A 12,319-nucleotide genomic window follows, 5' to 3' on the forward strand; every position below is an offset into this window, starting at 1 on the left:
AGGTGGGTCAAGAGCAGCATGAAATAAAACTTTCTGCTCAGAGCTGATAAAGACCGACTGCCCCAAGGCTCTCGAGCCCGAAACACCGGGCTGCCTGGCACAGGCCAGACTGTCAGGCCACAACAGAGACCTGATGAGGTTTACCTGTGAATTATCAGACCTTCCTCTTCACAAAACAAAAACCAACAAAAACAAAACAAAACACCTCTTCCTACCACCACTGTTCTCCAAGGCGGACTCATCATCCATCCCCCTGGAATTCTTTCATACTATCACAGCACGCAGAGGTGAGGGCACCGATCCCCAACTCGGGCACTCGTTTCTGCAGATCTGGGAGTAAAATCCCCACGCCAGATCAATCGCAGGGTAAGAGCAGAGAGCGGGAGAAGCACTTCACCACCCAGGATCTGTAAAATTCACGCTTAGACACAGGGTACGACAACTTTCATTTGAAGGTTTCTTGGTTAATACAAAAAAAAGATCCACGTCTTGTCTCAGAAAGAGTTGCTCTGCTATAATATAATCTCTTTTCCAGGTAAATGCACTTAAACTGCAAACCCGATTTGCGCAAGCCAAGCCATTTAAACAAGCGGTCAGATGCCTGTTCTTCCCCTTCCTCCCCAGGGGTTACGGGGCTCCTCCTTGCCAGCACCACCAGAAATCCCAACAGCCGCAACCCCGCCTCTCGAGCATCCGTCCCCGCTACCCCGGAACCTGCTCGTTGTCACACCTTGGCTCACCGTCAGCATTTAGGAACGCACGAAGCGCAAGGCTGGAAGTAAGCCAGGACGCTGCTAAAGCACAAGCTCTCGGCGGTACCCTCCTAAATCCTCTGCAGAATCCTTCAAAGAAGCACTTGCATTAACCACCTTCATCGCTGTCCATGAGAGCTCCTCCCCTAAATGTAACTGAGAAAGATTCCCCTGCAGACCCAAAAGCTCAGCTATTCCTGCACTGTGGTATGCACCCTCCCTCTTTGAAGAGAAACCACTGGCTCTGTTATTCCAGACCAGTTTTGTCACCTTTCATGCCTCCGTTTCCCCAAACGCCCCTCATTACGTTGCCTCCAACTGGAATAAGCACTCCTTTTCCACTCGGCTCTGCCTCTGCGAAACCAGAAGGCTGCAATCCCTTGGGGTCTGCAGCGTTTGCTAATGGCTCTCCCATACCGCCTGCTCCGTTGCTCCCCAACCTTCAGTGAGCCAGCAGCAACCACGAGGACCCATCAATTCCTTTGCCCTTTAAGACCAACAACTCGCAGTGTTACCCAATACTTGGTCAGTGGCATCCCATGGAGCTGCAAAATCCTAACACGACGCCAGATGTTTGGCTGATGTCTGTACGGTGACAGCGTTATTGTGACAAGGCAGACTGTCACACGGGCACAGCATGGCTCGATACACAATTAAATGCCTCGGAACTAAGCTCCTGGGTCACAGCAAGACGTACAACAGTCCAGGTGATTTATTGCTCCATTCTCCTGACCCCGTCTCTGGCATTGCAAGGTTGATGCTTTCAGGGGGACGGTAGGGAAGCAGTGACTCAGTAGTGTAGCACTTTCTTTTCCCTGCTAAGCTGAATCCTGCAAGTTTTTAAACATTTGCTTCCCACTGCCTGGTAGGATTCTGTTGCCTGTAACATACAATCAACTCTCCCTCTTGTTCCCCTGACTGACAGCTACAAGTGATATTAAAACTCGAGTTCAGAAGCCAGAGTTTAGTCATTAACCCCACCGCTGCTGTTTATCTCTGTCACTGGGTGGGAATCCAATTGAAAATAATCATATTCGGACATCACTTTCCTGCCAAAAATCATACCCTAAGCTACCTACAACACGTTCTTCCTTGCATGCAGAACTAGAGTAGAGCATAAAATCCAGCGTAAGAGAGGTCTGTGTTTGCTAGTTTAGTTCAACACTTTTGGTTCGGTTAGTACTAGCAGCCCCAGGCTCAACTTTATTTGTCACCTCTATACTGAAGTAGCCTCTGTCCACGTAGTCTCCCAGGAAGAGGTAGCGGGTGTTATTGGGTGATCCTCCAACTTCAAACAACTTCATCAGGTCAAAAAACTGCCCATGAATGTCACCGCACACTAGGGGAGGAAGAACAGCACAAAAGAGGGACAGAATTACACGCTAAGAAAAGAAAGGTCATGACAGCAACAAGGAGCATAGCACGGCTGTGCTCTGACCCAAGCCACCCCTGCTTTACATCCAGCTTCTGCAAAGATGTACTCGATCTACACCAGCAAAACCCTCTCTTCTGAGAGTTCAGGCAACGTAAAAACCTTGCTGATGGAAGGAACACAGCAGAAAACCTGCTACTTTGAGCAGCTCGTGCTTCCTAGATGGCCCTTATTTAGGACTCCAGCTGCAGAAAGCGCTCTGACCTGTGATCGGAGCCTCCACTTCAATCATTGTCTTCTCGTGCCTAAGGATGGCGGCCCCATCGTTGATGATCTTCAGCGCCGCATCCTCTTCCAGGCGCCCTTCCTTTACCAAGTGGCTCTTCAAGACGTCAAGCCTAGGCTTCCCATCCTCAAACACCTCCTTCAGAGTGAGCCGCTGCGTGGGAGGAAATGGGACAGCTGGAAATGGAAGCGAAGAAGTTAGCAACACGTCTCTTTTCGAAGGGGGGGGGGAAAGAATTACAGTCTTTTCAGCAGAAGGCTTTCGTTCCAAGCCTCAAGACGAGCGCACACTCAGAAACATACTTTCACTGAAATTATGCTCTCGGATACCGAAAGAAGAAAAGCTATGCTGCCAGAGCAACCGAAAACACCCCTCAGCATGTTTAAAAAGCCACCGTATGCAGACTAAATGCCATATGCACCCGCAGAAAACGCGGGCACCAAAGCTAATTCGGTGGGGATAGTTGTCACCATAACGTTGCACTAAAACAGGACCGCACGCAAATATCAGCAAAAGCAGAAGAAAAAAACACACACCGGTTCCCAGGAACTGGCAATTAAGGTAGGAGGACCAATATGTAAAATTCTCGCTTGTCAGGAAACCGCACGTACCCGTAAAGCAGAAGCTGCCTTTACCAGGCGACGGCCTCGCATGGTACAGGCCACTTCAAAAAGCCTAACCCCAAGCTTAGGAATTGGTAAATCTTGATGCAATCCAACATTTAAGGCAAGGTAAGGCCTTCTCTGTTTGCAACACGTTCCCTGGTTTTCAAACCTAAACAGAAAAACACCCCATCAAAAGCCATTATTATGATTTTCACGCTAGGCAATTGTATTATTGATGAGAAGGTGACCTCTAGCAGAAAGGAAGCATATGAAACAAAAGTAATAGTTACAAGCGAGACCCATCCGACTTCCTCATCTACCTTCTCCTGGGCCTGGCTAATTTAAAAAAGAAAAAGATGCAGAACACACCACCCCTGCATAATATTTCAAGGCTATATAGTGTCTTGATTTAAAATAAATCCCAGGAGGGAGGCCTGGATGTTTGGGAAAAAGAGAAAAAACTGGAAGCAAAATGCTGTCAAACAGCCCCAAACGCGTGGCCCGGCTGCCGGCGGCTCCCGCGCACCACAGAGCAATTTGCATCTTATCGCAGCGACGCGGCGCGGAGATCGTCTCAGGTCCTGGAGTCCGCTTCCTTCTCAAAACATCTCCAATAACCAGCATCTCCTCGGTCCTCCGGGTTCAGCCCTTTCAACCCCCGCCCCAGATCACAGCAGGACCACAACGATTAGGACCAAGCCCTGGCGAGGGAGCGATGCTGCAGTACGGATGAGGAGGAGATGCTGGGATGGGTTTTGCTTCGGGGCGCTCCCCGGGGCGTTGCACACTCATGCCGCACACACGGCGGCGTGGACGGCCCCAAAAAAAGCCTCTCACCAGCCTCTTACCCTGCTGTGGGTACCGCGGGGAGCTGCCGCTCACCCTCCCGGCCTTAGGGACAGCACACACCTCTGCAAAAGGTCTTGGAGGCACCGCCGTCCGTAAGGCTGCAGGCAGACGGACAGACCACCTCATCTTTGCTGGGCATCCCCCAAAGCGCCCCAAAATCTGGAAGGCAAACGGGCTTTTTACAGCCATTTTAATGATTCCAGTGCCAGCCTGCTTCTGAGTAAGCAGTCCCTCCAACACACGCCGCGTGTAACGAAACCCACTCACTAGATAATGTACCATCGCTTCCACATCTCCCGCTTCTGATGTGATCATGTCATGCGGTGAAAGACAGATTTGCACTTAACTGTAATCCAGCTAGAGAAGAAAAATATCTGATATGCAAATGAAGTCGATGTCCTTACCCATCAGCCAGTGAAGACATCCCATATGCCAAACTGTGTTGAATTTAACAGGCGAAACGATAGTGCTGGTCAAATAATAACAGTGACGAACAGTAATGCAACCCATCTCTTTTACATGCAAATAGAGCAGCTATTTAGCTTGGAAACCCAGGAGGCAGAGAGAAAAAGCAGAAAGGCAGCACAAGAGATTCTTTGGAGCCGAACATCAATTTTCAAATAATGTGAAATGTAGGACAGAGGAGAACAAGAGCGGATATAATGAAAGGGGAGCCGGTACCCTCTTTCATCGCTCGCTTTGGAAGTTTTGCTCTGCTGGGTACTTGCTAAGTGCCCCGCATGCCTTGAACGGTCCAGGGCACACACAGCGTTTTCCCCACGGAGCCGCCAATTAAAGAGGTTTAAGCAAGACCCCTGCTTATGCCAACACAGGTTGGACAACATTTTTTTACTGCATATATTCCTCATCTCTACAGCTGAAAGAAAAAGCGACCCCTCCGGTTACCGATGAAAACGTCGACATTTTGCAGAATTTCACATATTCTCCAGCCTTCCCCGCGCGCTCTGGGTCTGCGTAAGGACGGCAGGGTTTGCACGGCAGAAGGAGGCAGGGGGAAGCTGCAGGTCTGACACAAATAGGTTCAGCTGGAACAAGGGAGGCCAAAAGGAGCGGGGTGGAAACGTGGGCACGGGACTCGGAGCGAGGGGCAAGGGAGGCTTTGGGACTGGAAAACGATTTGTAAGTACTTCTACAAACTGGGCAGTTGTCCTAACATCTGCCATCTGACTCCAAAAGAAGCGAGAGAACGCTTGAAGGTCAAATGATTTATAAGGAAGAGAACAGAGAAACAGGAACCGTTCAGTGCCATATTCCCCATCGTCCCAGGCCTTCGCACACGGCCACCGACTCAGGAGCCACCCTAACAAAGTAAAAAGCCCGCAGAAGTCGGGACAGAAAGCTTATTGGAGATGGCATGCGACCACAAGAGCAGTACTGCCCGTCACGCAATTCAGAAGAGATCCGTGAAAAGCTCCTGGCATGGTCTGCTTTGCCTTTTCTTGGTAGCCCTAGCGAGCAGAGTTATGCAAGATAAAATATGAGGCTACGCCGATGCGAGCAGCCAAGAACTTTTATGTAAGTTCCCTCGCTGGCTTTGCACGGCTCCACTCCCACAAGGAGCTGGGAATGATAAGGAACCGGCATCTCCTCTGCTGTGCCTGTCTGCCAGCCAAGCTGCAGCCAGCATGGAGCGCAAGGAGAAAAACCTGCTCCAGAGAGACCAGCACCATCCTGGGGATGCAGATGCACAGCAAAGACCTTGCGCTAGGCGAGGGATTACTCCACATCGCCCGTTTTCTACTCGCTGTGCTTCCTGCTAACCCACCCCAAAAACGATTTCTCAATTCCCCGAGCCGGGCGTGCAGGGCTGGAGCAGACGCCCGTGCCGCGGCGCACCCAGAGCTGTCGAGCACTTCAAAAGCTTCGTGGGAGCTGCATGAAAAAAATCCTCCACACACCAGAGAGTCACGAGAAGCATGCACTGGAGCCCCGGCGTGGGCAAAACCAAAACCCAGCGATGCCCCTTTCCCCCATGCAGCAGGGGATGAGGACGAGTACTTAAGTAATTAGCGTCGTCAAAGCAAGTAATCCTGTTAGCCAGCATAACTTGTGTAAGGGCTTTAGTCAACTCGGTGCAAGCAGTTATCCGACGCACAAAATATCCACTTTTTTCTTTCTTTTTAAGATCTGAATTTTATCCTTATGAATGCTCAATTCTGTTGGAGTGACCAGCACAGGAGGAGGGTGCGGAGGAAGGGAGCTCCTCCTGCAGCCAGCCTGGGCTCACAAACAGCAGGAGCAGCACCGGCAGGGCCGTCAGAGCAAAAGCTGACCCGAAATCTTGCACCCCCAGGGCACCGAGAAGGGTGGAAGAGTCTTGCCTGCTTCCTGCTCCTGTCTGCAAAATGGGGAAATAACTCCTTATCTCACCAAAAAAATGCTGCAGCTAGTCACAGACTGCCCAAGCAGTGCAAAGATACAGCGTGCTGCACTTATCCTCAGAGCCAGCTCCTTCCGTGCACTGCCCGCAGACAATAATTAACAAAAATGATGGATAAAAGATTCACCACGTTGCGAGCAGCAAGTGCAGTGATCTTCACGCCATCTTCCCTTTGTATACAAATCCACGTGTTGCACCCAGTCTAGTTTAAATAGTCAAATCTTTAGGTCTGGGAGTTGCGATTTTGCAAGCGCATCAAAACACACTCCGTAGATTGCTCCCGAGAAAAGACTACAATTCCCACTCTGCTAACAGGACAAACACCGCACGCCAAACCACAAACAAAAGGACACAAATGCAAGTGAACTTTTGAGGTGTAAAATGGATTAAAAGGTCAGCTGCGCTTGAGGGAACCCAGTAACAGTAAGAGGACCGTGATATATTTGCTAGGCTATGGTGCAAGACTCCGCTTACTACAAAATTAACGCAGATTTTATTTGCCAGTCCGGGGCAAGTGGGTATTTGCAGCACTCCGAGAGGACATTGGTAGTCATGGATGGGAGAATTTGACAAAAAGCTGCTTCTCTACCACCAGCTCTACAAAACCAGAGCGCTCACAGCCCACTCCTTTGCCCCTCTGTGCAAAAAGACTATATTCCTCCAGGAGAAAAGCCTGTGCTGTATTTCTGTATCCATACTTAAGCGACGACCCTATTAAGCTTCATCACGGCTCTTGCCGCACGGATCGGGTCAGACCACGTAATCTATCGTGCATCTTTGGTTGAAACGAAGCAAAAGATCCTCTCCTCCCAGGACCGGAGACAGCAGCAGCAGACAGAGCAGGGCTGACTGATCCACACCTCCAGAAAGAGCCAGTACCATGGAAGAGAAAACAAAGTGATCCTCAAATTATTGTTTATATATTTGAGAGTCCCTTGGATGACTGTACAAAGCAACAAAGCGAGATTCATTACTGAAAAAGGAGCAAGCGCTATTTGCCTGAAGTGGCGGCTACAGCAAAAGTCAGTTCGTTCCCCGAGGGGTTGGGTTTCTAACGAAAAGGAGGCGTCCTCTCACCCTGGGGCGTGCGGGGCTTCAAGTCCAAAAAAAAAAAAATCATCCAGGACTAAACATGCTTGATAATAAACTTAAGAGAGATTTCTCTGCCACTTCTGACACCCATCTGGGAGTGCATCTGAAGGGCACTGAATGCGATAGCCCCCTTCCCTGCTTGCTCCTCATCAAATGAATGATATTACAGATCGATAGTTGAACACATGGTTACAGATGCACTTTGGGGAGGAAAAAAAAGTATATTTGGGGCATTCTGAAGCACCAGTACAGCTCAGACAAAACTAAGCACAAGGAAAAGCTGTCTTTTCTTATGCTCAGACACACGACGTAAGGTACTAACAGCTTCCAACTCCTGCGCCCTCCCACCTGTGCTGGAAGGCATCGGAAATATTTGACGGACGTTCAGCTAAGGGTTTGACAACCGGGGATGACGGATGTCCATCTGCCACAACGGAGATCTGGCTGCCGAGGAAACCGGACCCGGCTGTCAAAGGTAGAAACGATCACAGGGAAAAGTCTGCATGGGAGCCATGCGTACCCGGCTTTGAAAGGCGGAGAGAAAGCTGCCTCCTGCGTTGAGCTGTGCACAGCGTCAGCAGCAGGTCAGGGTTGGTTCCCCCCCCCCCCCCCCCCCCAATTTCCAAATAGCCCAATGTTATTTTTATCAGCCATTCCTATTCGCATTCACACCTAACCTACATTCGCCTGTTCAAAGTTGAATCCAGGGCTCAAACAGAGCCAGTTGAGAGGCAATAACCCGGAGAAGTTCAGCAACGAAAGGCAACGGCAATGCCATTTTGTGCTTGCGGAAAGCTTAAGTTCCAGGATCGTGCAGAGCTTTTGCAGTCGTTAAGGGGGAACAAACCCTTGAAGGCAAGTGATGGATGCCATCGTTACCTACAGCAACGCTCCAGCCAACCTGCTTCAGTGCTTCTCTATTAGGGGGTCCGGACCAAAAGCAAGGATGGGTCGAACCTCAGCAGCTAGAGGCAAATTCGAACCTGCTGTTAGTCCTAATATTTAGCAGCAATTACCCAATTTTTCATGGAATAATCTTTATTTTCTTGAAATTATGAACCATACACGTTTCTGGTCATAAAATGTCAGGATGTCTTTGCTTTAAGAATCCCTACGCTGGTTTGCATGAAACTTTCTCTCCCTTGGGGTGCCTCAGGGCAAGTTTACATGAGAGTCTGCAAAAACAGATGTATGCTTGATACCATTTTTTCAAAGCCTGGACCAAGCCCTGACAAATAATCTGTGTCGTTTTTCAGGCTGAAGCAGTGCTGGCACAGGCGCCCTGACCCTGCTATGTCAGAGAGCTGCTGCTCTCTCCAGCTACAGAAGCTATGTGGAAAGAAAGCGATCACGAAGCGGAGCAAATACATTGCTCCTCCAGCCTCCTACCACCTGAGAAAATAAGTAACTTCTCCCCTTGCCACTGGATTGGGCTAAAATAAATAACATTAATATCTCAGAAGAGTCACCAAGTAAAGCAAACACCTTCCTTGCATAAATGCAGCAAGAGCCAGAAACCATTACTATTGCCATTTCTGTCCACCCTCCTCCAAACTTTTGCCTGTTCTTTCTACTCTTCCGAGGGTAGCAATTTTCCTTTTTCATGATGAATAAGAGACCCTGGGTTGCAGAGGCTCCAAGCACTCACAAAATGGAGCTGCAGGAGGACCCAGCCCCGCACACGGCTCCCGCGCTGAGCATCAACCAGAACCATCGCACGCCCCGTCCCTGTTAACAGAGAGCATCTGGCACACAGGACTTTGGGTATCTTCCTCATCCATTTTGCAAGTGTAAATTCCTACTGAATGGCAGCTCCTTCAAATACAGAGGAGCATTAAATGTAGTTCGTGACGCCCCAGTTTTATCCGGAGCGAGTCAGAGCGGTGCTGCTGGAGATCAAGCCAGCCTCCCAGCGTGCCACTGATGCAGAGGGCTCGCTCTGCTCCTTACCTTGAGCCAGATTCCTTTTTGTAGCACAACCAGAATATCTCCTCACAATAACCCTAAAAATATCCGTATTGTACATCGAATGATCTACAAGCTGAATGATTTCTTCGAAGGGGGAGAGAGACAGTCACTGCGATACTAGAGTCGAGCGAAACTGAGAAAGACTGATCAACTGAACCGTTCCCAGCAGCAAATCTGTCTTTACCTTATCAACTACCTTTCAGTCATTCAAGGAGTAACACCCAAATTTTGAGGCCACGTTGACTCTCGGTTACTAGAATCTGGCACACACAGTCTATGCAGAAGCCAGGTGCATTTAATTCCAAAAAAAGCAAGCGACAGTCCTGTGCATCAAAACGCAAATACAAACATAATGTGTGCCAAACGAGCATAACCCAGGCCACGCTTAAAGCTCCCACGGACCTGCAGAAATACTAAGTGCAATGCCAAGAGGCTAGAAAATCATAAAAGCTACCTAAATCAAAGTCCATCTGTGCATTTCGGATGCCATACAGCCTCTAAAACGTTATAGCTACCTGAACTGTGCTCATGGACTTCTAAAAACTTTAATCGGGCTAGAATGTAATTATCCTTAAACCGTTCTGCTGGCAAAACATCTAGCACGGACAGTAAATAGTGTTATCAGAATAGGAAAAAAAAAGAGGTGCCTTTGCCAAAGTAAACCGCGGCTACTCAAGGAGGGTTCACCGACAGAGTTGCGTGCCAAGGTTTGCCACGGTAGGCAAGCCCGGAGGCAGCTATGATGGCCCCTTGCCGGGCCGCTGACCCGCGAGGTGGAGCTGGCTCCTCAAGGAGCCGGGTGAGATTAAACCTGGGAGCATTTAATTAGAACAGAGGCAACTTAAGGCTGTCACCGCACATCAGCCACCCAGCTCTCAGCCAGGAGAGCCGTCCGCAAAGCTTTCCCCGCGTCAATCGGCTCTTCGCGCCGGGGTTCCTGCCCCGCCACCCAAAACAAAGCTGAACCTCGGCGGCAGCCGAGACCCAGATCCACGCTGCGGTGTCAGTCTTGCTCTTGCCAAAGCACTCTGCGCCTTAGAGGTTGCCTCAAAAATGCACTCGCTGGGCACTGAATTTCCTCAGCCTCCCCAGGAGCAACGCAGATGTTAAAATTGTACTTGCTTGCAAGGTCCGTCAACTTTCCAGCGCCCGCATTGCTATGCATAGGTCTCTCTCTTAATGACCAGCGCTGATGCGGATTTGCCTGGGATTGTCATTGAGACAATCTGTCCAGAGCCAAGTCCTCTGCCGGGGACACGGGCTCCTTACCTCACCGAGCGCCAACTCACCAGCTACTGTCAAGGAAAGCACATAAGCCCTCAACACCAGCCTGGAAAAAAAATCTCGTTTGAGATCCTCAAGCTCTATAGACTTCCCAGTAGTTAAAAATATATGTATTCCTACGAAATAACCACTTGACAGCGCACCGACCCACAGCAAACCTGGTGTCTTCCTCTCAACAGGTCCATCGGTGGGACAGTCTCTCGGCTGACTCGAGGAGGTTGCTGCTAAGCTCGAATGAAAAAGAAAAAAGGAAAAGAAAAAGGCCGAGGTCTACAGCAAACAGCTGCAGCGACTTAAAAAAAAAAGCGAGCTCACCAAAGGAGACAGGAGGGGATTCCTAGATGTCAGCAGGCAGGGAAATTCACCACCTGTTTCACAAGGTTAGCAAGCTGCCAGCGCGTCCACTAATAGATCATTAATAGAAGAACAGTGGGGTCTTTGTGTCAAAGGCAAATCCCCCACCTGCTGGTGAATGTAAATCTGACCCCACCGCCGGCAGGGGAGGGGGTGCTGGCTCCAGTTTTAAAGCCACTTTAAGCAAACGCAATTTTGCACGTTGCGTACTTTCAAGACCTCGCTCGGGATGACGTAGTAGGCAGGAATCGGCTGCTCCACATGGGAAACCTTGACAAAATAACAGCCAGAAACGCTCCGGCTGGAGCCCAAGCACCACCGTGGACGCAGGCAGAGCCCAGCCTGCAGGCCCTTGGAGAAGTGACAGTTTCATCGCATCCAGCAAAAGGCGGTCACATCATCGATAAATGAGAATTTGAGCACTTGCGATCACCAGCGCAGCCAAAAAAGGCCAATTCACAGACAAGAGGGGTCTCCGTTTCTCTTCTCTTCCCATCTCATGCCTTAATGCTTCAACCCCAGCTGCATTCGCACTGGATCAAAATAGCACTGGTTAAAACGTTTCTTGCAACGTGCTTACTCCAATGTTTGACATTTATACCCACGGATCACCTTATAACCACACAGAGGTGCGGACGGTCTGAAGGGAGCTGCAAACTAATTAAAATCTTCCCAGCAGCCACACTGGAGATCAGCCAGAGCAGCTTTCTTGCAAACCAAAAAGCAGCCCAATAAATGGGCTAAATAAGTTCTAGCAATGCTTTCAGAGCCGCTTCACAGACCTTCACGTGCCAGGGATGGAGCTCAACGACAGGAGCCCCCAGTTATCGCCGAAACAGCAAAACCAGTCCTCTGCGCTGCTGTTCAAGGGTCTTCCTCTGGGAAACCTTTGCGATATATATCCGAGACATCACCTTTGGGATAATATTCTCACTGCTGTTTGAGAAGCCATTTTACCACATTCGCTACACCTCAGCGACTGATAAAAGGGAATATTTTCTCAAGCAGGCTAGGGAAACGAAGACTCTTACTGGGATCACTGTTGACACCACTTCTCCCTGTTTTCCTGAAATTCACCCTGAACCACTTGTCTTACACAGGGGAGATCCTTGCACACTCTCACCAGATCTGGCTCGGAGCAGGGGAAGTGCTTTCAACTCACGTCTTACAGCCACCACCATCGCAAAGGTATTCACTAAAAGGGGGGAAGCACTCAGAAGCCAGGAGATTGATGGAGACTTCTGGAGAGAGAAACCCCACAACTCCTCTCCCGGCAGCGTACCCAGGCTCCCAGCTGGAGGAGGTCGCATTACGCAACACGCTCGCATCCACCTCTGCTCCTAATGGAAACGCGGC

General features: G+C 49.7%; 1 protein-coding gene across 12 annotated transcripts in view; it reads right to left on the reverse strand.

Annotated features, from left to right (window-relative positions):
• PPP3CC (protein phosphatase 3 catalytic subunit gamma) overlaps window positions 1-12,319 on the reverse strand; it is a 34,949-nt gene that overhangs the window by 16,423 nt on the left and 6,207 nt on the right. For 11 of the 12 annotated variants that reach the window (XR_015705933.1, XR_015705934.1, XR_015705932.1 and 8 more), the window contains exons 2-3: window positions 2,389-2,586; window positions 1,967-2,091 (exon numbers count right to left, since the gene is read on the reverse strand). Coding sequence is in view for 9 of the 12 variants with exons in the window: in XM_087762872.1 (XP_087618998.1) it covers window positions 1,967-2,091; window positions 2,389-2,586 (323 nt within the window). In the remaining 3 variants the exon portion in view is untranslated. Of the gene's footprint in view, window positions 1-1,966; window positions 2,092-2,388; window positions 2,587-3,021; window positions 3,160-12,319 lie in introns of those variants that run through there. The other variant, XM_087762873.1, reaches the window with a different exon arrangement.

Source organism: Nipponia nippon, unplaced genomic scaffold (assembly GCF_047370975.1).
Source record: "Nipponia nippon isolate SJK-2023a ecotype South Korea unplaced genomic scaffold, ASM4737097v1 scaffold_27, whole genome shotgun sequence".
NCBI lineage: Eukaryota > Metazoa > Chordata > Aves > Pelecaniformes > Threskiornithidae > Nipponia > Nipponia nippon.